The sequence below is a fragment of the Leuciscus leuciscus genome (assembly GCF_965113295.1).
Source record: "Leuciscus leuciscus genome assembly, chromosome: 3".
In the NCBI taxonomy this organism is placed as follows: domain Eukaryota; kingdom Metazoa; phylum Chordata; class Actinopteri; order Cypriniformes; family Leuciscidae; genus Leuciscus; species Leuciscus leuciscus.
Window position 1 is genome coordinate 11,187,400 of NC_138727.1, and position 27,384 is coordinate 11,214,783.

General features: G+C 36.0%; 2 protein-coding genes and 1 long non-coding RNA gene across 7 annotated transcripts in view; 1 reads left to right on the top strand and 2 right to left on the bottom strand.

Annotated features, from left to right (window-relative positions):
- Nucleotides 1-10,693, bottom strand: part of ttyh3b (tweety family member 3b) — a 34,878-nt gene extending 24,185 nt beyond the window's left edge. The window contains exons 1-3 of the mRNA XM_082163460.1: nucleotides 10,248-10,693; nucleotides 9,775-9,921; nucleotides 1,386-1,555 (exon numbers count right to left, since the gene is read on the bottom strand). Of these exons, the coding sequence (XP_082019586.1) occupies nucleotides 1,386-1,555; nucleotides 9,775-9,909 (305 nt within the window). The 5' untranslated portion in view covers nucleotides 9,910-9,921; nucleotides 10,248-10,693. The remainder of the gene's footprint in view (nucleotides 1-1,385; nucleotides 1,556-9,774; nucleotides 9,922-10,247) is intronic.
- A 3,392-nt stretch (nucleotides 10,694-14,085) lies between these two features.
- LOC309495170 lies at nucleotides 14,086-16,150 on the top strand. The gene is made up of 2 exons (XR_014204576.1): nucleotides 14,086-15,015; nucleotides 15,754-16,150. It is a non-coding gene; the product is annotated as an uncharacterized lncRNA (long non-coding RNA).
- Nucleotides 16,151-16,152: 2 nt separating this feature from the next.
- iqce (IQ motif containing E) lies at nucleotides 16,153-26,748 on the bottom strand. Of its 5 annotated transcripts, none has more exons than XM_082164787.1 (22): nucleotides 26,209-26,746; nucleotides 25,916-25,960; nucleotides 25,402-25,444; nucleotides 25,083-25,235; nucleotides 24,046-24,171; nucleotides 23,883-23,953; nucleotides 23,357-23,470; nucleotides 22,639-22,689; nucleotides 22,473-22,547; nucleotides 21,937-22,005; nucleotides 21,792-21,832; nucleotides 21,516-21,685; nucleotides 21,170-21,225; nucleotides 20,441-20,661; nucleotides 19,943-20,050; nucleotides 19,410-19,503; nucleotides 19,172-19,294; nucleotides 18,982-19,083; nucleotides 18,082-18,185; nucleotides 17,183-17,304; nucleotides 16,889-16,975; nucleotides 16,153-16,305 (listed from the first exon to the last, which is right to left on the bottom strand). In XM_082164787.1, exons 1-22 carry the CDS (start codon nucleotides 26,257-26,259, stop codon nucleotides 16,154-16,156), a joined length of 2,178 nt encoding a protein of 725 aa, XP_082020913.1. In that variant the 5' UTR covers nucleotides 26,260-26,746; the 3' UTR covers nucleotide 16,153. The 5 variants fall into 5 exon arrangements, 4 of the variants coding, with proteins under 4 accessions (XP_082020913.1, XP_082020912.1, XP_082020911.1 ...); XM_082164786.1 differs by having other exon boundaries at nucleotides 21,937-22,009; nucleotides 22,477-22,547; nucleotides 26,209-26,745; XM_082164785.1 differs by having other exon boundaries at nucleotides 25,402-25,447; nucleotides 26,209-26,745.
- Nucleotides 26,749-27,384: the final 636 nt, after the last annotated feature.

The window sequence follows — 27,384 nt, forward strand, 5'->3', positions numbered from 1 at the left end:
TAAAAAGCGACTTTATATTAGAGGAGAACATTAAAAAAATGGGATTATAGTGAATGTTTCTGCCTTTGCAAAGATGAAATTAGCCAGAAGACAAAGTAATAATACAGTATTATAGAGATTAGCATCCTTAGAATGAATATTGGACCAAAAAATATATAGATTATGTAATTTGTGAAATTTGTGTAATTTCAGAAGCATGTATTGTGGGTTCGGCTCAAAGGCACTGTGGTAAATGAGTGCAGATGTGCGCAGGTGCGTAGTCTTTCATCACCAACTACTTGTCTGGCATGCATTATACAGCGTTATTAGTCGTTTTTTGCAGATCCGTGTGAACGGGGATTGTTTTGATAACGTTGTTATCTGTACAAAGACAAAACTTTTCTGTTTTTAGCACATCGTTGTCGTGTAAACGTTCCCAAAATTGTCTTTCTTCTTTGGAACAGCAATTTTCATTTTGGGTGAACTAACCCTTTGACAGTGTGTTCACACTTGTAATTTGGTTCTCTTGCTTGTTTTGGTCCAGATCAAAAAAGAAAATAATACATTTTGTCCTGGTTCACTTTACGTTCACACTGTCATTTTTAACACCAAACATGAAAAAATATTTTTAAGAAATTGTTTTTTACTTTTATGACGTATATTTTGCAACGAAACTTACCAAACATTTAAACCAATGCTGTGTTCTGGGCTAAATGCGCTCATTGTATGTGCGTACATATGATGGTATTTATTTTTACCAGCTGAGAACTCAGAAAGAGCTTATAAAGTGTGTAAAGAAGTCAAAATAGCACCAGGAATTCCTCTATTACACACAAACGAAGATCTGCTGCGAGGAGACACGTTTCCAATGCCTGCACCGAACTGTAATGAGCAACGTAGCTCATATGACGAGAAAAACAGGTATGCTTGAGCATTATGTCCTTTTTAGGGTTGCATCTTGTGATATCACATTGCGTTCATATTTCAGTCGAACCGCACCAGAGTTCATGTTCAGGGGTCTCTGTCCGCTTGTTTGGTGCGCACCAGAGATCGGATGGCAGCGTTCACACTTATTCAGATTAACCGCACTAACAGGGCAGGGCAATCACACCAGAGTTAATTTTAATCAAACCAAACCTGCCAAGTGTGAACACGCACTTAGTCTCTCGTGCACTTGAAGAGCTTTTAAGATTAACTACGAGCGTCCATTTCAGTTTGCTGCCTATTTTGACAGCGGACGGCAAGGGAGCTGTTTGGAACAGACCCAGATGAATGGATTGCATCAGTTTTATTTGTGTGGAAGTTCAATCGTGATGCCCGATTAACTTGAATGTATAATGTGTATTGCCACATTATGAGGTGACGAGTGATTTGTGTTGAAGTGTATAAGAGTGCAACTCTCAGACCTGCACACGAGCGTGGCGATGATCACACACCAAGCGGTGCAGCAGCAGTCCGCATTGGGAGAGTCCTGGTTCTTCCTGCGACGGCAGCACAGCCAAAAAGAGTAGAAAAGGAGGAAGAGGAGGTCCAGTGCCAAACACACCAATGCAGCTGCACCTAGCAACAACACAGACTGCAGAGAGAGAGAGAGAGAGAGAGAGAGAGAGAGAGAGAGAGAGAGAGAGAGAGATTTAGAGAGATTTAGACCGTAAATGTACCGACAACAATAAAGAATACAATGAATAGAAGCCATTGAAGGCTGGGTCTTCCAATCACAATCTTTTGTTTTTGTACGGCATCACGTTTTCTTTTATTGAAATCTGGAGTAACATCGTTTTAAGAATATTTTATTTATTTATTGAGTGATTGTGTGATATGGTCTTCTAGAAGACCTTTTCAGAAGGAGTCGTGCATTTTTAATCCAGATTTACATCCACAGTCTCTTCCACTGCACCAGAAGTGTCATGAATTATCTAGATTTTTTTTTTTTTTAATCCATGGCTACCGTGTACCATGAAAATCTCCATATGCAGCAAATGTAGGTCAGCCTGAACACGGGAGACTTCTTTTGGTCTCAGAGCTGTGACGTAAGAGCTCAGAAGTTCTACTGTATACACGTCTGCATAACCACACACACACACACACACACACACACACGGTGCCAAGTTCTTGTAGGACATGATACTGAATCAACATCCCTTGTTAGTCCTGGAACAACGTTCCTATCAAAATCACAGTCTGAAAGGTATTACCAACCATAATTTAAAATCACAGAGAAATTATCTTCTGAATGTTCATCCAGCACTAACAACGATGCTGATCCAGAAGCATGTCCTACTTGGGTAAATCATTTAAAAAATATAGCCAACAAAGGTTTGGCTTCAGACTTTTTCTTTGTGTTTTCCATCATAATACATCTTTTGTTGTGTTTTCCAGCATTCCAAAAGTGGAATACAAATAGGATAATTTGTTTAAATGAATACAATGGGGATTTCTTTTTTTAATTATTATTCTTGCAGTACAATCTTCATATCAATACTATTCTTACTATAGTTCTTATTTTTTTAAGTCAAATCGAGAGGTGCTTGCTCATGCAAACATGTTAGGGTGGTTGCGGGCATTGCAATAGTTGCAAAGTGGTTGCTAGGGTGTTACTAGAGGTGGCTACTGTAGGTAGGAGCTTACTGACTGAAGTCAACATCCCATCCCTGAGTTTCTTCTACCAATAATTACAAAAAGAATATCTTTTAAAACAGTGGATTCTCAACCAGGTGACAAACTACTGAAACCATCCAAGGTGGCCGCATGATGAGTTAAATTTATTTGAATGAATTATTAGTACTAATATAATTCATATTTATATTATTAAAATCTTATATTATTAAAAACTTGATTAAAATGCAAAAAAAAAAAAAGAGAGAGAGAGAGATATACTATTGATATAGTATATATACAGTTCTTGCAACAAAAGAAATTGTCCAATGCCAATAGTTTCTGTAAATAATATAATATAGCTCATACATACCAACACAATATTATATAAATACACACACACATATATGGGGGACTTCTAATATTGTGTTGGACAGTCAGGGGCCTTCGAGCCAAAAAGGTTGATAACCTCTACTCTAAAAACCTTACTAAAAAGACAGTTCAGGGAATAAAAGAAAAAAGCCAGATCTCCAAACAGTTGATATTCACAAGCCCAGGTTTGCAAAATATAGCAGGATCACTAATTTCTCCTCAAATGCCCAGAGTGACCTAGTCAGATACGGCCCAGTGCAGACGCTCATCACGGCAGGATCACCAGTGTCACTGAAACAGTGCTGACACAATGCTGTCATTTACCCCCGTAAAGTTACATTTAAATGCTTTATTGTTAGTGCTATGGCTTAGAGCAGGAGTCATGAGATATTTACAACATTAGTATTCGATCCTGGTCATCTGTGAGATTGAGGGACCTATGAGCGCGTTGATGTCAGCTTCTATCTGTTGATGTGTCAAAGCTCATTTGAGTCAGTCACCACTGACAGCATTCGTAAAGAGATTAGAGAGAATTAATTATCAGCTCTCTCTCCCCCCCTCACACACACACGTAGCTAATCTAAATGAGGATATATCAGAGACTTTTATTGTTTTTATATAAAGCTTATTATAATTACTATAACCTAACACTAACTCAAGTTTATGAAGCTGAGATTTCTTGGAAAAGTGATGAAGTTTAGGCAACAGAAAATGTGATCACAAAATGAGACTATAACCAGTGATCAAGACCAAAGAGAAGAGACTATATAAATAATCCAGCAGAAGATGAGAGTGGGGGAGGGAGTCTAAAACTCTCAGATGTAATTATCTTATTAGCAGCCCTCAGAGACACACACAGGGAGGGAGAGACTGAACTTTAGTTTGTATTGGGCGACTCAGTAGTAATAAAGAGCAGGATGGCAGGACGTTGGCACTATCTAATTACAGGAATGCCTTAAAACCAAACCCAAATAGTTCATGAATGTGCATGCAGGAATCCAATATGTTTTTAAAGCCAAATGTCTTCTATAATCATTATGAAGCACCAGAATTGGTAAATATAAGCGGATATGCAATATTAACAGCACTGTCAGAAATTATACATTTGTTCCTTTAGCATATCCTTTCTTACCTAGGAGACTAATAGTTTGGATAAATGTATAATAAAATATTTTTTTATTTGTTAAATTGTATTATTTGCTTTAATTTTTCTTCACAATGTTTAATTAAAAGTGAATTAAGTGTATACGGTCTAAAATAGTGTAAAATAGTAAAACTTAACTCAAATGTGAATTTACAGTAAATATTTTGTAAACTAATAGCATAGCATAAAATAAAAATATTTGTTTATACAAATAATTAAAAAAACTCAAATGTGAATTTCAAGTATATATGATCACGATTTTTTTTTAAATAGAGATCAGAACTCTCCCACAATTCTAAATAGATAACAAAACAAAATAATATGTAATTCACTAGAGGCTCTGACAAAATGTAAATTTTTTATTTAAAAACCATTTAATTAATTTTTAAATATTTCATTTAATCAGTTTGAATGAATGATTCAATGACTCACTCATAAAAAAATCATTTTGTTACTGGATGCATCAGTGTTATTGAAAGAAACTTGAATGAATGATTCAATGGCAAATAGTCTATACATTTTTAACAGTCACTTGTCGCCACCTACTGGTGTAATTATGTAATTGATACAATATTCATTTGAAGAGTCAGGTTACTTTAAAATGGTGGCTTACTCTATTTTGAATGCAAGCATTTATATCCAAACTAAAAACGTTTACCCCAGCGATAGCATGAAGGCCGATTTTAATGTTCTACTGTGATCGTACTAGTCAAAGTTTTAATAGACATAGCCGAATCGTTGTCATTTTGGAATAAGATCGCAAGGGTTTTTGCGAGATTGCAATCTTTTAATGATTAATTGTGCAGCTCAGTGTTTTCAATTGAATCAGAAGGTAAACCCAGATCATTTAATTCACGTGCTTGTAAATTACAGGACTGATCTTTAGGATCTGGTTTATGACAGCACAATTTTACTCCGTAATACACACTGTAGCACACACTGCTATTGGCAAAACCACAGAACACGTAAATCACCATATTACCTCAATCTGTGCTAAGAGAATAATGGTTAAGCTAAAACAGTAATCACAGTCATTTAAGCGCAATGACATTTACCTCTCAGCTCAGTGTTTATGTGTCATTAGTACGTGTGTTTTTGTGTGTACAGCGCAGTGTTCTGGTGTAAATCGTTTCATCGGCACTACTCGTGACTTCCTGCCAGCTGGGCCCCTTTCCTGCCCAATATGCTTTTAATTATCCCAGCATTCCCTGCTGAGAAAAAACCCTAGTGCTTTTTTCCACATGTCAAACGAGAAATAGCAACACAGCTGTACGAGCCGCCTCAAGCAAACAGAAATCCTCTCAAACTATTGCAGTTAGAAAGAGTCGTAAAAACCTCTCATTTTGGACACGGAACATACAAAAGTTGTGCCGAGACCTTTATAACAGTAGCGCTGAGAAGCCTGATACCAACTAAAACATATGTACAGCATCTGCTATTCCCATTTACAGGAAGGAGACAGCTAGCCCAAGGTGGACAAAGGGAGTTTTTTTTAGGACACAAATAGTACAGATAAAATACAGGAAAATTTAGCCTACATATTTAGTTTAGCTACTTCTCCCAAAAATGAAAACTGTCATTATTTACTCACCCTCAATATATATATATATATATATTCAACTGAATTATTTTAACAATTATTATATATTATTGTGAAAAAGGTCTATAAAAGATTAAATATTAAACAAATGTAAATAATAGCTATGTTTTGGTGTGTTTTTTGTTTTTGTAAATACAAATGACAGTCAGTGAAGACCAGGGTTTGATCCCTTTATCTTTCATTGAATGAACAAAAACAGTTCTTGGAAAATATCCTCACAGACCATAAGGTATCATACACGTTTAGAGTGACATGAGAGTGAGTACATTTTTGTTTTGGGTGAATTAGCCCTTTAACAGCATTCCCAGATGTCCCTGTGTGGTTATGTTTTTGTGTTGTTGTGAAACTCCTAAATATTGATACTATATACTATAATATAAAATACTAGTGTTTATATTCATGTTCTCAATAAAGTTGCACAGATTGTAAAAAAAAAAACTCTTGAAGTCAAGTGAACTACAGGCACTTTGTGAATAGATTTGACCAAATCATTACAAAGAACTGATTCAAATGAATGATTCATTAGCGAATCAGACAATCACGATGATCTTTTGAATAGAAAGACATAAGAAAACCCAGTGTTGGTTGTGGATAAGGTCCATGTGGCATTAAAGTACCGAGAAAAGAGGAGGACAAAGTGCTGACACGTTTTGGCAGCTACTGGCGGGCCAGACCCAGACAAACAATTGTACTGAGTGCCCTGAGATCCAAGTAAACCCTCCGCCACACAGATGGTTTCAATCCAAAAGTGCAAATATATGTCTTCTCAGTGCCAGGTTGTAAGCACAGTTTTAAAGGTGGTTGAAGGGAGGCCTTGGGGGCTGAATAATGTTGAATTGGCACTGGCTATGTGTGTGTCCGAGTTCATTTGGGTGCATATGTGGCCTCTTTGTCCCTTTCCCATTTAAAAGGAAGTTAGGTCTGTTGAAAAAAATGGTTTAGAAAGGTGTATGTTTAGAAAAAAATGCTATATTCCACCTAAAACTTTTTTAATTTTAAACATTTATTTAAAAAAATTACAGTATAATTACATTACATTCAGTTATGACCTCATATTAATAACTATGAAAGACTATGTAGAATATTTGTACTTTTAAAATTACTATTTCACAATTCAGGACTATTTATGTGAACTGCAAAAAGGTAAAGAAATTAGCAGTTTTGTGGCAAATGTACCTTTGGGTACAGAAACGATACGCCTCTTTCTCTGTGTGCACTAAAATCAACAAATGGGTGACTAATAAATAAATGAGTGATCTGCTAATGGTCAGTCTATAATATATATTACACACCACCGTTCAAACGTTTGGGGTCAGTAAGATTGTTTTTTTTACAAGTTTTTATTCAGCAAAGACACATCAAAAGTGACAGTAAAGATTTTGCAATGTTACAAAAAAATGGATTTCGTTATTTTTCAAATAAATGCTGTTCTCTTGAATTTTCTATTCATCAAAGAATCCTGAAAAAATTTAAAAGAAAGAAAAAAAAGGAGCACAACTGTTTTGACCAGTTATAATTAGAATAAATGTTTCTTGAACACTAAAACAGCTTTTTAGATCGATTTGGCACTGAAGACTAGAGTATGATGCTGAAAATTCAGCTTTGCCATCACAGGAATAAATTACACATTTAAAATAATATAACAAATTTTCCTGCATTTTTTTTATCAAATAAGTGCAGCCTTGTTCAACATAATAGACTATTTAAAATAATGTTTATTATAATATATACATTAATTATTATTGATGTATTCTATTAAATTTCATAATAGTATTATTTCATAATATTTTAATATATTAAAACTATGAATTAATTTTATGTATTAACTTCAAGGCTGTATTTCTCCATTTAGAACTGTTGTACTGGCATGTGATCTTAAAATAAAATAGTTTGCTTGCTCTCCCTATGTGTCGGTGTGAACGAGTGCAGACCCCCATATGTCCCAGCATGCATGTGTAAGAGTGTGAGAATGAGAGCGAAGGGGTACTGGCATAAAGACTATGTGTCCATTTGACAAAAGGATGCCAGCAAAGCACTCTGGGATACATTAGGGATTAAACCCCATTTTCACAGAAGCCCACAGAAAGGGGTGCATTCATCTTTTATAAAAAAAGAGAATAACAACACCCAACCCCCCTTCCTCTTCCTCTCCTCTCCTCTCCCTCCCTCCCTCCCTCCCTCCCTCGCTCTCTTCCCTTCTGCTCTTGCCAGGCCAGACAGACCCAAGGGCTTGTCATGACCTCATCTCATACAGATTTACCCCCACATACCCCGTGGCTTTCCTGTGACCTCGTACCTACCAAGCCAACCAACTAGGCCAATCTCATCTACAAACATCCCAGGAAAACCAGGCCTTATTGATGTTTTCCACGATGTTAGTACCTTCACATTCAAGCACATACAAGTTTCACTCGTCTTTCAGCACTGAGTTGAATGTAATCGCATATAATATGTCTTGACCTTGGAAAATTATTCACAGCAGAAAATGTATTTGTATTCAACTGAATTTGCAGTGATAAGTGAGCCCGTTTCTCTTAAACGATAGTTGATGGTACATGGCAGCACTGTATTGCATTCATCCGATTTCTCCAAACAACGTTTGAACCTGAGAGATCAATTTCTATTAAAGCAGCCCTGAGTATCTTTTCAATTGCAGATATTTCTTTTTGGGAACAAGTGACTGTTGTTGGCCATTTTACCATACAGCTTTGGAGTGCTCTGGATGTGGTCACTGACAGCTATAGCTGGTGAGCAAAGGCAACCATGGCTGCAATTTCACGCAGCTGGATGCTATTTCCTACTGGTCCTCTGGAGAATGGCTGCTTTGACAAAATAACGTCATTTTATGAAGTGGACAGTAAACAAACCTTCATGACATTTGAACTTGAAAAGTGTCTCTGTGACCTTCATCTCAGTCTGAAAGAAGTCTATGGGCCGGATTTACTAAACTGTAAATTAGCGTGAGAGCGCAATACCATACAAGCTGGAAAGGTCTGCACATGATTTATTCACAACGTGCAAATTAAAAAACAGAGAGACTCAGCCGGATCATTTCCATGATGACCAACGCAATCTACCAAGAGCAGCGCAAATTAGCATCTGGTTTAAAACTTGCTTTTTTGGGGCTGTAAATAATGGCACAAATATCAGTAAATTGACGAGCGAAAACCTTAGTAAATCACCTTGCATGATTCATTTAAATGCTCTCCTCTTATAAATTTTGCATCTGAAAGGGAAACCATGCACAATTATACTGTTTATAATTTTTTTTGGCAGCATTCCCTTAATATTGCTGTGACTGAGATACAGTAATCTCAAATGCCTCTACATTATACATATGACCAAATGTTGCATATGCATGTAGAAATGCATAGCCTATGCACACCCTCATAATGTCTCCTACTGGGTGTTGATATCTATTTATGTGGGTGGTTAAATAGACAAACACTGACTATCTCCACACTGCTCCTAAGCATAACATCATTTCTGAACAGTAACTGCTCAGTGATTGGACAGTCTGTTCTCATGTGCAACACGAGAAGCTCAGTAAAGATGAAGTCATTCAAACCGATTACAAATCAATGCCACTCTTTAGGCGTAAAAGACATCCCAGCTTGACCAGCAGGAATTTCCATCATAGTTTAAACTGGTTAGTACTGATCAAGCTACCTAATCAACAAAGCCATGCTACTAACTAACCAGTAAAAAAAAAAAAAAAGACTGGTTGACCAAAGATATCGAGCCTGGTAGGGCATCAGCCGGAGTGTTTTAAATAGATATGTATTGTCTTACTGCATTATCAATGTCTATTCTTGGACAACTCTTTGATGTTTTATCACATTTACGTATGAATCGCACATTTAGTGTTTATTATTTATAACTAGCTATCAAATATGTGACACTAAATGGCACAACACAATCTAGTACCTCAAAACTAGCTGGCACAATGCAGTAAAAGCCTTCAGAGAGTGACGTCATGTTGAGAACAGCCTTTGATGTTGCCGCTCGCACGCACGCATCGATCTTGATGTTGTCTCATACATACTTCCAAAATCATGTGCGTTAGCACTTGAACTCGACCTACCTTTTGATATTCGGTGTCCTCCGGGCGGAAATCGCTGCTGGTCAGCTGAAACTCTAGGTTTAAGTGTGGAAGGCGATGGAAAAGGTTAACCCACCACGGCGGAGAATAATTCATCACTGCAGCCATAGCGTTCATCCAGATCTCTGACTGTAAAAGACACAATGATGCATTCAGCAGCCGATTCTAGACTTCGACTGTTACATCACGTCGCATTGCATCAAATGCATTTAAAGTGTCTCTTTACACGCTAACATACCTGCAGTTAAGCAGGGGTTAAAATCTGCACCAAAGACTACCAAGCAAACAAATGGATAGATTTTCCTAGAATTTTGTGATTAACACTCACCCCTTGTTCTTAACTAGATAATACAGATTTGTTCTTAAATGTATTAATTAACATACATTGTTTATATACTAGGATTTAAACCGCAATTTGCTCAGACAGGCTTTTGTTATCTGGAATCCATTCTTACCCGTTATCAGCCTAAACCATAGTTCCAGCAAAAAAAAAAAACCTGCGATGATCTCAACAACAGACAAATGGCTCCTGTCCTTCGATGTTTTGGGCGAAAAGCAACAAAAGCAGGTTTATCTGAACTCAGCAGTCAGTCAGCATGAACCGAGCGAACGCTGCCCTGCGTCACTGCCGTCTGCATGTTATCCAGCGATACGCTCACAGGAACTGAAGCCAGAGCCTTAAACGCCTTTCATGTCCAATGCGCTTTTGTTTTAAGGTTGTCCCGCACTGCTTTCTTCCAGTAGACGCCTGTGTTTAGGGCTTGTGCATTTCTGTTGCGTTAAAATTTAGATGTATAAAATACGCGATAATATCACGCATTACGAGGATGAAGTAGTGATTTGTGGGAAGACTACAAACGGGCGTTAATGTCAATCATCTACGTCCATCTATCCTCAAATGGATTAGTGTGTTTACAGACCTCTGGTGGCCAAATTACGCAAATTCAAATCATATCCTCCTGGGATACAGGAATAGACTTTTGTCCAATGAAGTGGGCATTATATTTTAGTGAATTTCTGTGACTCCATACATGTCACAGGTCACAGCCTGGGTGTCTATAAAGAGCACATTCAGGGCTTTTCAGAGACACCAAATGTTTGGAGGTTTCACCATGAAAACAACTTCTCCTTGGTCTTTAAAAATGTCTGACATTAATTTAGTGATCAAATGTAGCACTCTTATGGAAATATGATAATATATTGCAATTATAATTTAAATCGGACTACTTTTCAAATTGTACTTCATAAACCAACATCTCAGGAAAACGTTATGGGGTTTCAAATAAAAAAAATGACTTTCTGTCACAGAACAGGGCATTGATTTCATACGTGTCCACTGTAGAGGACATCAGGACTTAAATCATGTTTATCAGGCATTTTGGGAGACACAAGTGAATATGGAATTAAATTATACATCAATATTCCTATGAAATATTAGATATTGTTATTAAAATGTTGCTAATTATTACTCCAGTTATTACACTTCTTTTTTCATTAAATGTTGCTCCAAGAACACGTGTGCAAATTAGAAACAGTGAATAGATACATTGCATTGAATGGGAATATACATTTATGGCCATTTTACCCACATTTTGCATAAAGTAAAATAGTGTATCAATTCATTCCGTTATATCTTTCATAACATAGTTGAGAATCATCTTTATACAAATTTTGGTTACAAAAAATCCTGAAACCCCAAAATGTATTGGTGATTGAAAAGAAAAATCCTATTGTTTTTGCCTATATATAATTTCATGTCATTTTATTTTTTAAACAACTGAGTCCAGGTGTCCACTACAGAGGACATAGCATAACAAGAATAAAATATAATTTAGCAAAAAGGTTTTTTTTTTTTTTTTTTTTTTTTTTTTACCATTTGTTTCTTATGCTCTAGTAGTCCATTGGTTCCCAACAGGGGGGTCGCGGCCCACAAGGGGGCCTCAGCGAGCTCGGTGGGGGGTCGCGTCATATTTTTGAAAAGTTTTGAGCAATTTGTATTAAAGAAAAGTCCTTAACTTTTTCTGTTAAAAATTTATATAATGAGCGAGTTCATCATGAATCCATTTTCCAAACCGTGTTTTTGTCTTATCCTGAATCACTATGGTACACCTATAATAAGTGATTTCATTGGGACTATTTTACCCTGGTTCGGATCGCTGCCGCTGCGGAGTAGTCCAGTACCTGCGTGACTCGTCATAGACGCACACAGAGAGAGAAGTAGTTCCGGCTACAATGTTCTTCCGAAAGACGCATTATTCTGTTAATAAACGCAAGTTTATTATCTCTCGCTATAGCGCCAAAAGCCTCAAAAATAAAGCCTCACATTGATAAAGCCTCACTAATAACATGCAAGTATTGAGGCCCCAGACAGAAGTCATTTAGTAATAGCCTATATTCATTAGGCTATTTTTTTACCTACACACAAGTGTGAATACTGATATTTTTGTTATTGCATTTAAAATAGGGCAAATTTATAGGCTACTCCTAGGCTTACATTTTTTAATTACAAAGGGCCTACTAATGTTTTTGTTATTGTATTTTCAATATTATAGGCTATTATTTGTGCATAAACATATCTGTTTATAGTAAACATACCGTTTGTTTGAAAACAACATATTTTGTCATCCTTGCTGCAAGCTTACAAGAGTGATAATATAATTAAATGTGAAGGGGGGCCCTAAAATATTTTCTTGGGAAAAAGGGGGTCTCAGACAAAAAAAGGTTGGGAACCACTGCTCTAGTCTAGTCTAAACACTGTGATGACATGAAGAAGAAAAAAAAAACTAAAGAAAAAAATGTTCTGGGTCTCAGAATATCACTTGGCAATACTGTATTAAGTCTGCTTTTTATTGTTCTCATCCACAATTTTCGGCCATTTTACTGATTTTTAACAATATTTTTTTCTTAATTCAAAGGTTATGCTAATGCTAATTATGCTACAAAAGTATTATAAACGTCTAAATACGTTAGCTGTTTACGTTATAAAAAGGGTAACGTCTGAGACTTGTATAAGTATTATAAACGTTATAAGTAGGCCTATTGTAACTTTATAAGTAGGCCTATAAACGTTATAGCCAATAGCCTACGTTAGGCAATGTTATAGTCTGAAAAATTCCCGACTACAATGATGCGATTCTAAATTTGCATAATCAGTTGATCCAAGATATTTTATTTGCCAAAGGCATGTACAAAGTGATCTTCCAAATAGCACGATGTATTATTATTTTGTGTCTTTTAAAAAAATAACTGTCAACAAAATGTCCAGGAGGTCTAACAAAATATTATATTATACTGTAAATTATATTTATAAGTTTTATTTATATTATGTTTTGTTGAAACCCCTTAGACAACTTTACCTCTAAATGCAGTTTACCTGATTGATTTAGATTTTTAAACACCTAAAATCATAAGAAATTGTACTATTAAAAAGTGTTTAAAGTCACCATGAAATCAAAATTGAAGATTTATATTTTCATGTAGGCTAATGTTGAAGTATTTTTTATTCATGGGCACTCCTGTACATGTCACTTTTGGCCCTCTAGCGGTTAAGAGACAAAACTGCATGTATTTTGCAGAAGAACATTGTTTGGTTGTCCGATCGGCTCTGCATAACTGCGGGATATGACCCTACACAATCGATAGCCTGATGTTTTACAATGAGCTGTCTGTTATAGAGCTACATTAGGGAATTTATCTGTTCAATAAAATACCTGTTGAGAATTAAAACAGCCGCCATCGCTTTTACATTTAAAATCCCTCAGTTCTAGCTATCTCCGAAAAGCCAAGCCAATGCCGATGTTTTATTACGAGCTCTGTCGCGTTCTCTCTTTGCCAGCAGACTCTCCTCTGTCCGGGTGATTCCCGGAGGTTCGAGATTTAGCTGATCCATGTCAACCGTTCTAGCTCGTCGTGACAACTACACCGTAAAAAAATTACTGTAAAATTTACAGTAACTTACTGGCAATTTTAGTTGCTAGCAAGATTGTAAATATACAAGAGTAGACTTTTTTAGGTTATATTTCGTGCTGTCAAATCGATTAATCGCAACCCAATTAACAAAGGGAAAGACTAATGCAGTATGTGACAGCTGAATTTACAGCAAAAGAAGGTTTATACAAATCTACTATATCACAGCACTGAAAAATCTTACCTGTAATTATTTTTTTATTGAATTTCACAGGAAATGCTCTAATTTACTGTAAAATGTTTAATAAGGACATGTAATTCCAGTCACATATTTATAGTAAACATACATATTATATCTAGCCTACTGTAATTTTACAGTAACAGCTGTAGAAATGGCTCATTGTTAGTAAGATTATTTTTACAGTACAATTGTAGTTGTATTTCTGGTAAGCCTATTTATTGTACAATAATAGCACACTTAACACTAATATGCATTTCTAATAGATGCTCACTGGTCAAAAAATAAATGAGAGTTGAGATTTCACAATAAATCTTAAGTATGTTAAAGCTTTACAAACACTTAAATAAAAACTTCTCCAACCTACAACCACTGATAGCAGTGGCAATCAATTATCTGTCATTTTGAATACAAATTCATTATCCTTAAACCTTATCCAGTACACCACAACTGGGAACGAATCATTGTTTAAAAAGATTGGGATGCCTGAGGAACATTCAGCTCTTAAAGCTTCAGGAGTCCTGAAATTGAATTCAAAGAAACTGGGAATATCAGACAATCAAATCTTGTTGGGGACAAATGTTGAAAACCACTGATATATGATATACTGGGGTTTGTGCCTCCAATGTATTAAAAAAACATAATAGATCACATAATTGTACTGTATTTATGTTAATTTCTGAAATTGAACAATCAGGTAGCCATTGCTAGATAGGAAGTTAGACTAAATAATGAGGACATTTTATTTTTACACTCTTAGCACAAAGGACAAACGTTCAGGAAATCAAATCTTTAATAAAGAAAAATCTAACACAAATTTAAACACAATGGCACAAAAAATAATGAGCTCTTAGAGCAAAGTCAGTCTTGAAAAGACATCGAAACGAGAAAACAGCTTCACATTTTTTTCAGTGCCATTATTGGATCAATACAGATTCGTCTATAATAACAATGAACACACTGACATATTTTAACTGCATTAACAGCATTTACTGACATTTTTCCCCAATCTGAACTTGAAGTTCTCTTATACAGCAATGTGTTTGTGGAGATTCACAGTACTTTTGTATAAATCAGAGGTGTACCTTAAAGGGATACTTTACCGTTTTTTCATATTAAACTATGTTATTCCCTTAACTAAGATGAGTTGATACATAGGCTACCTCTCTCGTCTCAGTGCGTGCACTAAATCCCTCTGTCTTGCGGCGAAACTTTGTTAGCCCAGTTCATTTAATATGGGCCAAGCAGAGAAGCTACCAAACACCTCCACGTTTTCCCTATTTAAATACAGTTACTCGCGAAGTGTAACTCGACCTAGGACGGTGACACAAAACAAAACGTTGCGCTTTTCTAAGCGTGTAAAATGGATAACTATTTTGTATGGCGGAATACCATAGCAAGTGCTTGTAAGCACTTCGACTTGGCGCAGTAATATCTTCACTAGAGGGAGAGGGGGCCGGTGAGAGGATTTTTCACGAGTGAAGATATTACTGCGCCAAGTCGAAGTGCTTACAAGCACTTGCTATGGTATTCCGCCATACAAAATAGTTATCCATTTTACACGCTTAGAAAAGCGCAACGTTTTGTTTTGTGTCACCGTTCTAGGTCGAGTTACACTTCGCGAGTAACTGTATTTAAATAGGGAAAACGTGGAGGTGTTTGGTAGCTTCTCTGCTTGGCCCATATTAAATGAACTGGGCTAACAAAGTTTCGCCGCAAGACAGAGGGATTTAGTGCACGCACTGAGACGAGAGAGGTATGTATCAACTCGTCTTAGTTAAGGGAATAACATAGTTTAATATGAAAAAACGGTAAAGTATCCCTTTAAATGCACACAATGGCTTAAATATACTTTATAAGATATGTTGCTTAGTGTCATGTGTATATTTATCTGAAATGAAAAGTATATGAAGCATATTAAATCCCTGATCCTCGTTTAAAGATGATCTTCCAACACAAGGCACTTTTGGAGTTGAAGACACGACTTCTGAAATGTCTACCATGGCAAAATAATAAAGTGTAAAATCACAAAGCCATAATGATCTATCATCCATGATCTGTGTTCTTCTATGTACAGTTATTATTGCCCATATAAATGACAGTTTGTTTGTTTTAATTCCCTTTTAAATTGTTCATGTAATAATGTGTGTTCCAAATTAAGAGATTATTAATGAAACCCTTTGAGGTCCATACTGTAAAAAAAACAACAACAAAGAGCTAAATCAAGTCATTAGCATTGAACGGACTAAAGCATTTTTCTCTTTTTCTCAGTGGCCTTGAAGGAGACACAATGATGTCATCAGAGTCGTCTGAATCAGTGGTCTTTGGAATCGCAGTGGCTGGTTGCTGTTGGTGGATCTTCAGCTCTTCTGAAAACAAAATCATATAGGTCATTACATTAAATAGATGAATGATTATACTGTAAGCATAATTGTAGTTTATCACAGATTATTCAAAGATATACTGGTGTTTTCCGACATTCACTACCATTCAAAAGTTTGAGGTCAGTAAGTCAAGGCTGCATTTATTTACAGCAAAAAGAGTAATATTGTGAAATTTTATTAAAATTTAAATATTTGAAAATGTAATTTATTCTTGTGATGGCAAAGCTGAATTTTCAGCATCATTACTCCAGTCTTCAGTGTCACATGATCCTTCAGAAATCTTTCAAATATGTGGAAGAAATATTTCATATGATCTTATTTAGTGTCTTTTATTATTCTTTTTAAAGAAATCATAAAACATTTTTTTTTTCAGGAATCTTTTGATGAATAGAACAGCATTTATTTGAAACAGAAATCTTTTGTAACATTATTAAATGCCTTTGGTGTCACTTTTGAACGATTTATTGCATCCTTGCTGAATAAAAGTATTAATTTCTTTAAAAAAAAAAATCTTACTGACCCAAACTTTTGAACGGCAGTGTAATAGGAATGAGTTATATATTCAGACCTGGTATTGATCTCTTGTCACGTAGCTCATCATTATAAGCAGGATTTAGTTTCTCTTCAGTCTCCTCACTATTATTATGTGTTACACCTAGAAGAATATAATAAAAAAACATCCAATACAAGTTACAGTGGTTTTAAAGAGAGGTCAGTATAAGAGATTTAAGGATGGCCAGGGTTATATCTTTGATTACAAAACTTATTTATGGTTATTAGATTAACAAAGAAGAATACTAACATGAGGTCATATCAATCTCTTCAGTGAGAACAAAGCACATTATTAAAGATGAATAATCACCTGAGGTTTGCGTTTTGTTGGTAAACATGGCCTGTGGGGATGCTGTGGGCAGCAGTGGAGGGGTGGAGAGATACCGCTTTTTCTGATGAATGAAAGATTCAGACTGTGTCACTGTAGACGCCCTGCAAAGTCAAGTCAATGTATGTCTGTCAGGAGACCACCTGGCCATGCATGCAATCATATTCACTCAAACCAACTGTTTTGACTGCATTCTTGCATTCTCTACCCAGCACATCATCTGTGCAAGGTTTATTTTTTAATGGAATTTATTTCATATAAATGTGCAAATATGCATAAATATGGAAATACGCAAAAACTGTGTATACAGTCAAGCCAAAATGTATTCAGACACCTTCAACATTTTTCACATTATCACAGTTTATTTGCTATATTTTAGAAAATGGTAATAAAGTATGACAAGAACTCAGAGTTATCAAATCAGTTGATATTTCACTAGTTTTGGCCATCCTTCTGTTAGACTGTCTCACAAATGAGTTAGGTTGAATAGCTGTCAGCTGTTAAATTTAAGCACACAGTTAGATAATACCAATTTAGGTCAACCAATTACCAAGCAATGCTTCATTTTGTTCAATCTGTGGTATAAAAAGGTCGCATTTGCAATTAAAGAAAACACACTAAGCAAAACATGGTCAGGTCAAAGGGTCCCAAATTTGTATAAATTTTACTGGTAGTCCACTTTATGAAGAACATTTGGGCATAATATGTCAAAGTTAACTTTATTTTGCTATCCTCACTATAAATGAACTATAGTGTCCTGCACCCACTAGTAAAAAAATAAATAAAAAATGATATCTGGTGTCTGAATAATTTTTGGTTTGACTGTATGTAGAATTTCAGTGTAGTAGTAATTTAGTGTATACACTATGTATCTAAATCACCTGTCCATCCTCAGAGTGCTGCGTTTGAGATGAGCCCTAAAGACAGCCTGCAGCAGAGTCACTTCCTCTTCCTGTACAGCCTGAGTGTTAATACCAGATTGGTTCTGAAATATATGGTCAAGGAGTTTACAATTGTATATCAGTGGTCATATATCGATGCTGGAATCTTAAGTCTTAAAGTAAAGAACCAATTATGTCATGCTCATTTTGCAATCCAGCTAGTCTTCAGTCAGCTGGTGAAATGGTAGGGTTGGGTGACGTTTTTTTTAGGGAGGGTTTGTAAGGGTAGCGCTGTGGGGCAACTGGCCCGACAGTGGAAACACAGCTTGATTTTGGCCCCATGGCTTGATGTCCGAGGCTATAGGCCTCAACCAACACGCTGTTAGCCCTGGCTCGCACTGGCCCGACAGTGGAAAAGCAGCTAGTGTGTGCCACCTGGTAATGATGTGATTGCTAGCACCTTGCAGTTTGCACCTTGGAACCTATTTCCGGGAGTGCGTTCTCGAGCCACCAGGCACTGTTTCGTGCGGATGGGAGGCCGGAGCGTGTTGAGGGTTTTCTGTTAGAACGTTGTCGTGTTAGCGGCCCCTAAGTTAATAACTAATGATCTTCGCAACGGAAGTGAATCAATCAATCGAAACTAACTTTAGCTGGACAATAACTTTATCCTAGAGCTGCTGTAAAGCCAAAACAATCTCTGTTACTGTAACTTCCTATTATCACTGTAAAGCTGCTTTGAAACAATTCATATTGTTAGAAGCGCTATATAAATGAAGGTGACTTGACTAGCAGATTGCATGTAAAGGACCTATCAGTCTATACCCTCTAGAGTTTCATGACTGAACTATGTATATCTGTAAACAAACTGTGTATAATAAAAAATCCCATCAAAAGAATTACCATGGCAACAAGGACGGTTGTTGGGTCTGCTTGCCTAGGTCCATCTATCTGCCTCTGCCTGATTAGATGCCCTCTGAGACAGGATTGCAAGAGAATTAGATCCTAAGCAAAGGAGCAGAAGAATAAAGGAAGAGATGAATAATCTGCTTTCTCTGTGGGAGTAGAGTTCATGTCGATGTGTTGTACCAACCCGTGTTCGGTGTGAGAGCCAGTGTGTCTGGATGATCTTAGCTGCTTTGTTCTTCTCTATTGACGCAACCGCTGATGACGACAATGGTTCTGTGAGTGTTAATGATAAAGAACCGTCTCGAATCTGTGAGATGAGAAAATATATAGACTGTGACCGTTTCATTTCTATGAGTTGCCATCTTCACTGTCTTGAGTGAACTGTTCGTGTGTGTAGCTAATACGTATTTTGAAAGTATTACCTGATTTGGATCTTGTACTAATCTGAGTTTTCTCTCCTCCTCTAATTTCTCTTTTAAACAGTTGATTTCTACAGTCAGTGCACCCATCTCCTGCCTGTAAATAAAACACCATGAAATCTAAACTGACATTACATACTTTCTTAATAAATTTCTTGCTCATGATTCAATGCATGTTATTCTACAGAAATAAATAAAAAAATCATAGAAATGTAATAACTTCCTATACCTTTAAAATGACTTTTCTTTCTGCACACGTAACCAAGGTGTTTCACTCAGAAAAATGTCACAGAAATGTGACAATATTCCAACAATAACCACAGTAAATCATTTCTCTAAACATCTCTAAAGGAGCACAAATGCTTTCAATATAAAAAAAAATAACTATAAGAAATATAAATTAGGCTTAAATAAGTTTGTCTCACATAACAGTAAAATCACATATGATTCAATCTTGTGAGATTTCAGTGTCTTCCAAAACACCACCAAAATATAGTTTTAATTTTTGATTCCTTCATTATGTTTATATTACAAACCTGTGTGTTTGCATGAGTCTCTCATGCTCTCTAATTCGCTCCTTCAGCGCGTTTTCTACCTCTTTCAGACCGTCATCCTTCTCAGCAGACAACTGCTTTATCTCTTCACTGATAAGACAAGACAAATACGCTCAATCAGAATTACTCTCAAATACATTAAACATTTCAGAAATATAAATATAATAAATGGGACATGTTACCACTGTTTTTAACATTGCTAATAATATAAAATATGACTAGAGCACCAAATCAGCATATTAGAATGATTTTTGAAGGATCATGCGTCACTGAAGACTGGAGTAATGTCTTTTTTTTTTTTTTGGTAATGACTTTTCAAAATATATTTAAAATTGTAATACTATTTTACAATATAATTTTTTTTAATCAAATAAATGCAACCTTGGTGTGCACAAAAGATTTCTTTTTTAAAAACAATCAAAAAATCTTACCGACCCCAAATGTTTTTAATGCTAGTGTGTATGCTGTGAGTACACTCACTCTCTCTGGGATAGTTTTTCCTGTAGTTTCTTTTTCTCTTCTGACAGTTTCTTAAATGCTCCCCTCAAATGCACATCATTCTCTGTAATCTCAGACGGCTCCATCTCTGTGTATACAGAATCACTCTGATTGGCCGATTCTGGCTCAGTGGCTTTCTCCTCTGAGCTCTTCTGTGAGTCTGATGCTTTAGTAATATGAAGATTCTTCATCTGCTCGACTCTCTGAAAAAATGAGACAAACAACATTCACATGATCAAATAAAATCAAATAAAATCAAACTTTGTTTATAAAGCACTTTAAAACAACCGAAGTGGACCAAAGTGCTGTACAGAAAAATAAACAAAAAACATAAAATACATACTTTATGTATTTGATGATGGACATGATCATTACTTTCTACAAGTAATGCTACAATAACCAACAGCAGCAGCAGCGTAGCAGATCTATTCCGCTAAGACCAAATACTGTACAATATAGCGTACATGCATTACCTATTGCAGATCTATTTAGGCGGAGCTGGGGAAGGTGGAGGGTATCTGAAAGCACACTGCACTGCTAAAGGCAAAAGCTAATCAAGTATTTGAAGGTTTAGCACACGAGCTCATTGGCTACTGATACAGCAGAAAACAATCAGCTGTGCTCTATAGAGAATGAGATGAAAGCAAGCAGTTTGAGTTAAGGACCTATTAGCCTGTGCCATCTAGAGTTTCACGACAGAACTTTGTATACCTTTTCAAGTTCCAGGATTCGTCGCACAAGTCTCTGTTTACTCCAATCCATATAACCTGTAAACATTAAAATATGATGCATCATTTGACTGAATTCAGCCCTGGGTGTGGAAATCATTTTAAATACTAAATATTTTTCTGCTCATTTCAGCTTGTCATGCTAGGAGAACAGCTGGCCGTTCAACTAAACCAGTTAAACACCAAATTGGCCAAGTCAACAGACCAGCTAAGACCAGCTAAGCATCTTAGGCTGGCTTAAGCCAGTATTTTTGTTCATAGAAAACAATGTTTGGTTTCCAGTTCTACTGTTAATCTAAGTTAAGATGCGCCTTTGTAAATGCAAGTACCCTTGGCGCGGCACACAGGGCTGTCCATCATGCTCATCTCTTCCTCTGTCAATTCTTTTTTGAGGTCTTGGTTCTCGTCCTCCAGTTGTTGAACAGTCTTTGTGAGTTTCAGAACTGTCGCACTAAGGGTCTTGTTCTGGCGCCTGATATCTTTGCTCTCCATCTTATTACTGAAGAGTGATAAAGAGTAAAAAAAGAGTGAGAGAAAGACTGATACAAATCACATGGAATCAAGAGGAACCATCAAACTATGAGTAAAATTAACAATGTTTGTACCTTCTCTCAGCTGACTCCAACAGTGTTCGCAATCTTTGTACCTAAGCATGAAAAATAAAGAATGTATTAGTAAAAAAAAAAAAAAAAAAACAGAAGATAATATATAGTGAAAGACATTTAGTTTATATCAAATAATATAAGCTACCTCCTCAAAGTAGGTTTCTACAGTGATCTTCATTTCCTGCATGTTGGTAGTTTTGAGGTCACTCTGAAGCTGACTGTAATGGCAAATACACAATTCATCAGTTTAGGTACAACATACATTGGGGTCCAATACATTGGAGTCTCTAGTTTATGTCAACATAATATTTTAAATACTGAGTGAAAATTTAAATGGAAAATTCAAGAGTTTCAGAACATCTTTACGTCTTTAGTCTTATCATATTATTATTATTACTGTCTAAGGGGGTGTTTACACGACATTGTTTTCAACAAAAAACTGAAAACTTTTCATGCATTTTTGCTGCATTTACACAACAATTGCATTTTAGGACTTTTGGAAACGGGTATCAAAGTGCACGTTTTTGAAAACGATACTATTATCGTCTCCATGTAAACTACAATTTTTTTTTTTTTTTGACTCCACTTAGCCTATAACTCTCATGTTGAAGTTCTGTTAAGTTCATTCATACTGTTTTGATTCACCATAACCTGATTAATTGCATGACTGTATAACACGACATGCCTCAAGGCATTCTCTTTTTCTTTGCACTGCTGCTCCAATCGTAGAATCCTCTGTTTCAGTCCATTAATGATCTGGTGTGTTTAAAAAGAGAGAAATAAAAATTTTATTTTATATCATTCATCAAATTAAGAAACGAGATTGTTTTTATAATGGTATACTCACTGATCTAGGATCGGTCTTTCTGTCCACTAAACCCCTTGCATAATCTGGGTCCTATAAGATCAACGCAAAAATAATTCTTTAAAAATGATTATATATTATACATAATTAAAATGTAATTTATTCCTGTGATGTCAAAGCTGACTTTTCAGCATTATTACTTCAGTCTTCATTGTCAAATGATCCTTCAGAAATCATTCTAATATGAAATTTGCGGCTCAAGTAACAATTTTTATTATTATGGTGAAAATAACTTTTTTCAGGATTCTTTGATGAAAAGCATTTACTTTAAACTGATTTTTTTTTTTGGGGGGGGGGGGGGGGGGGAACAATGTAAAAGTCTTTACTGTCACTTTTGATCAATTAAATGCATTTTTGATTAATAAAGTATTAATTTCTGAAAATTAAATAATAAAAATGTAGTATTAAAAAAATATGATCCCAAACATGTGCATGGTAGTGTACTGTATAACTGACAGTTATCTGCCCTGTACATAATGGTTTTTTTAGCTTTCATGACAATCAAATATTCAATAAAATATAAATCATATTCTTTTCAGTTTGAACAGTTTGAAAGAATAACGGCAGTTGCAGTTACGCATGTGGTGTAAAACAGGCCACACACTAAGCTACTAATTTACACAATAAAAGGGATGTTAACACTCATATAAACTATTCAAGCTCATCTCTGCTGCTGGATTTACTGACAATTGCTCATCACCTTCGCTGGATCCAGCAGTTGTTCGATTTGTCTGTCTTTCTTTGTGTTGTCTTCTTCAAGACGACGCAGCTTGGCTTTCATCTTGTCAGATTCAGCCTTTAGGGATTGGATGGTCTGAGAAAAGGGAGAGAAAATATGTGTACATGCAATTTCAGTATGCATACTTCTAGTTCATAGATAGCAACATTCTAGGTTGGTGATAGGAAATCTTAGACAAAATTACGCAGTACAGAAATAAATCTAAAAAAAAACATTTCCTTGAATTTCGCATTGATATTTCCTGAAATCCAGTGGAAATAATACACCATCCAGGAACATTTGGCATGCTATTTTTAACAAACTATGATTTGGGACACACTAATCCTAACCACTAATCCCTGGTATACATATAGGACTGATAGTATTGAGAGTTTACATAAATCCAAATTCGTTGAAAACACTGATGTAATCAAAATTCTAAATACACATCCTGAAAAACACTTGCAGTATTACGTCAGCGAGTGAGTGTGCCAGAGGTGAGCATCACCTTTTTTAGATCAAGTATTTCATCATACATTTCTTCCTTTTCTTTGTAGACTGGGGTCCCTGGAACATAACCTGATAAAGAATTGTAAAAAAAAATAACATGGTGACAAAATTAGAAAAATAAAACTTTTTATATGAACTTTATTTTTTTTATAATATCTCACCGTTAGATGGAGACCGGGAATATTTCGTTTTTTTCATTTCTAAGGCCTCCTTCAAGTATTCAGGTGTGCTGGTCATGGAGATGCTGGTTTGTGTGACACTGTAATCTGCTCCTTTTGGAGACTTCCCTGAAATGAACAAAATGTAACCCTGTAAAGCCTGATGGTAACACTTTAGTTTAGGGTCCAATTCTCAATAGTTTTTTATTAGCATGCATATTACTAGGATATTGGCTGTTTACTAGTACTCATAAAGCACACATTACAATACAATGAAGACGTACAAATAAACATTCCTTTAAAAGCATTTTAACATGATTTTCCTCAAATAAAACACATGATGTATGGACAATCAAGTAAGCCTAAGTTGCTTGCTTCAGTCCAGTAAATGTTGATCTTGAAATATTACTAACAATATAAAAAATTATTCAAAATGACTTTATACAAATCAGCAACTATTTTACAGCAAAAAGACACGTATACCACAACCTGAAGGTGGACATTTTTTAGAATTATACTAAAAGGTATACGCTATCAATCAGAGGGCAGAAAGCATTAGTAATTTTAGCAAAATTTTATTCATGTTAATTTAGAGGCCTTAGAATAAATGCATCAATATGAAACAATATGGTTTATAGAGTTAAATATATTTGCATGTCTTTCAAATGCATAGCTATGATAGAGCACACAGCTTTGCTTTGAATGTGATTTCTGTGATGATAATCTGTTTTGTCTAGTTTTCCAGAAAATGTTTGAACATCTTTAAAACAAGTTACATTTATCTGAGAAGCAAAATTGCATTTTTATGTTGAGGTACAGATCTGAACTTTGGTTGGTTCTTAGAATGTAAACATGTGAAAAATCTTTATTTATTTTTTTGGTAGAGGAAACATAAGGTTACACTTTATTTTAAGGTGTCTTTGTTACACTGTAATTATACATTTAAGTACTGAGTGAGAAATATTAAGACTTACTATAGGGTAAGGAGAAAAAGTGTTACCAAACATTAAATGCAGAGTTATTTAAAAATAGTAACAGACCCTGCCCATCATTCTGTAAGTGCAGCCAGACGTCCCTAGGTGTACCAGCCGGAGGGGTTTTACAGTTTTGGAGCAGTGTCCCTTTCACCGTCCTCCATGATGTTACTGGAGTTTTCTTCAAATGCAAGTTTGCACTGTTCAGGTACGGTGACTCTTTATTTAAATACAAATATTTATTATTTTAAAGGCATATTTGCAGTGTAGCTGCATTAAGTAAACACAATGAAACAAGCAAATTTCACATTTTTACAATACTGTGTTGATATAGGCTAATGCACACAAAAAGGTGACGGCATCTGTGTGGCAGTCTTAAACTTACTAGGAGAAGGAGGTGGTCTGCCTGAAACTTTCTTTTTTCTTGACTTCTGAAAAGAAATCCAACAATCAAGACACATAAATGTGATACCATATTGGCGCAAAGATCCAAGAATGAAAGAGCAACAGTTGAACTAAGGAAACCGATAAGCCTAAAATCTTAAAGTCACCATGTAATCAAAATGGACAATTCTTTTTTTTATGTAATATTGCTGTATTTATTATAAATGATTTATCCATGCCCTCTTAATCTTTAATCAAAATAACTTCCCCTCCCTCTTTCAGCAACATCTCTTCTCTTCTCTGATGACGTGTTTACTGGCGCGAGGGCGGGGCAAACTGTCACTCATATGAGATCGACCAATAGCAAACCACAATGATCCAATCAATTCCCGATGGACAAAATCAAGTCCCGTCCTAAATTCTTTCTTGTTCGAGAAGCTGTGTCACTCAGACATACATCACAATAGGGAAGAAAAGTCTATCGCAACTTCGTCTTTAAAGACTGTCTATCTCACCTTTTCAGTGTCAGACACATAGCTGCTACAGAGACTGTCCTCTGCCTTGAAAACAAACAACATAAGTCACACATGCATGAAACATTAATAAAAATACATATGGAGATATATGAAACATTCATACATAGCCTACTATTGATACACTACCATGACACGCTTTTTTATTGCGTGGTAGCAATGCATTTTTACCATAGTGCATCTCTAAAACACATGGTATTGCATGATACTTTTAGCTAGTGTTACAGTCCAGGAGATCTATACGAATAAGCATCATGAACTGTAACTGTACTTACCAGATCCTCCACCTCCTCTTCTGTGACAAGTTCTCCAGCTACCACAGACATTATAGCCTGTGATGATGGCCTGTGTTTATTTTATCATCACCTTTTACAAACAACAGGACCATAATCCTTCTTCCTCATAGAGTATGATCTATGGAGGTACGACTTGTAATGTCCGAGTTTTATGATGCAGCAGGAAATTGTATTTTTCTAATTTCAAAGATATGTAACGTTAAATCCTAATATAAACCAGCATAAACGAGCATTGAAATGTTTAGGGGCTGTTAAGAAGTTCCCAAGATGCAGCTGTTTCCTGATGTCGCCGTTAGGAAAAGCAACAGATCCTACGTCGATATTGTGAGTGAAAGCTACAGATGAAACGCAATAATGTTGCACAGCGTCGTTTCGCGTCTCTCTTCGCTGTACGGATGTAATGTGCACTAACGTTACTGTCGTCTAGCAACTGAAAATGTTTAACATGACAATAAACAGCAAACCAAACGTGTTCATGTGCGTCAGCACTGCGCAATACCTGCGCACACTGTGAGCGGTCGCCTGTTTGAAATACAGCTTTATTAAAATGATGTGGTTTTCCTTAAAGTCCCACTCCGATCATATTTTGAGCTATTTTTAAACATTCGCAGTGGTCTTTAAATGATGATTATGCCGTTTTTAGCCAAAATCACAAAACCGGTGCCGTTTTCTGGGACTTCTCTTCAGCAGAGCGGCAGTAGCTCATTAGCAATTCGCCTCTGCGTTGTGGGCGGAGCCGTTGGCTGAAGCGAGATACATAGGCAGCAACAGCCTCTTTCTGTCTTTCTTTCTTTCTGTCAACACAGAAAACATTTCATCACTGGATAGTTTTTTTCGTTTAATTAAAGTGTTGTTTTATGTCAGCTGAATGTCCGGAACGCTTTTCAGAGAAGATAAGGCAACTTATTTAGCACAATTCACACCCAGCGGCAATTCAGAAAAAGAAAAAAAAATCTCCGAATGCTCCACATGAAACTTTGGTCTTCCGACCTTTTACCGCCGTGTCGATTTATTTTTATTAATATGTGCGAGGAAGAGAGAGCAAGACAGCGCTTAGTTTGGAGACGGTGAGGTCTTGTTTACATTTTCGCCTGGCTCCGAAGACAGAGAGTGCGCGCGCGCGCGTCCGGGTCTCTCTCTCTGCTCGTTCTTTCA

What these genes read in the sequence shown, in the direction of transcription:
- iqce (XM_082164785.1), bottom strand. Translation starts at nt 26,259, where the DNA reads ATGTCTGTGGTAGCTGGAGAACTTGTCACAGAAGAGGAGGTGGAGGAT. An exon ending in TAGAAACCTACTTTGAGGAG is followed by an intron (nt 21,833 to 21,936) that starts GTAGCTTATATT and finishes TTTCATGCTTAG; the next exon opens with GTACAAAGATTGCGAACACT. An exon ending in TTGGAGTCAGCTGAGAGAAG is followed by an intron (nt 21,686 to 21,791) that starts GTACAAACATTG and finishes ATCACTCTTCAG; the next exon opens with TAATAAGATGGAGAGCAAAG.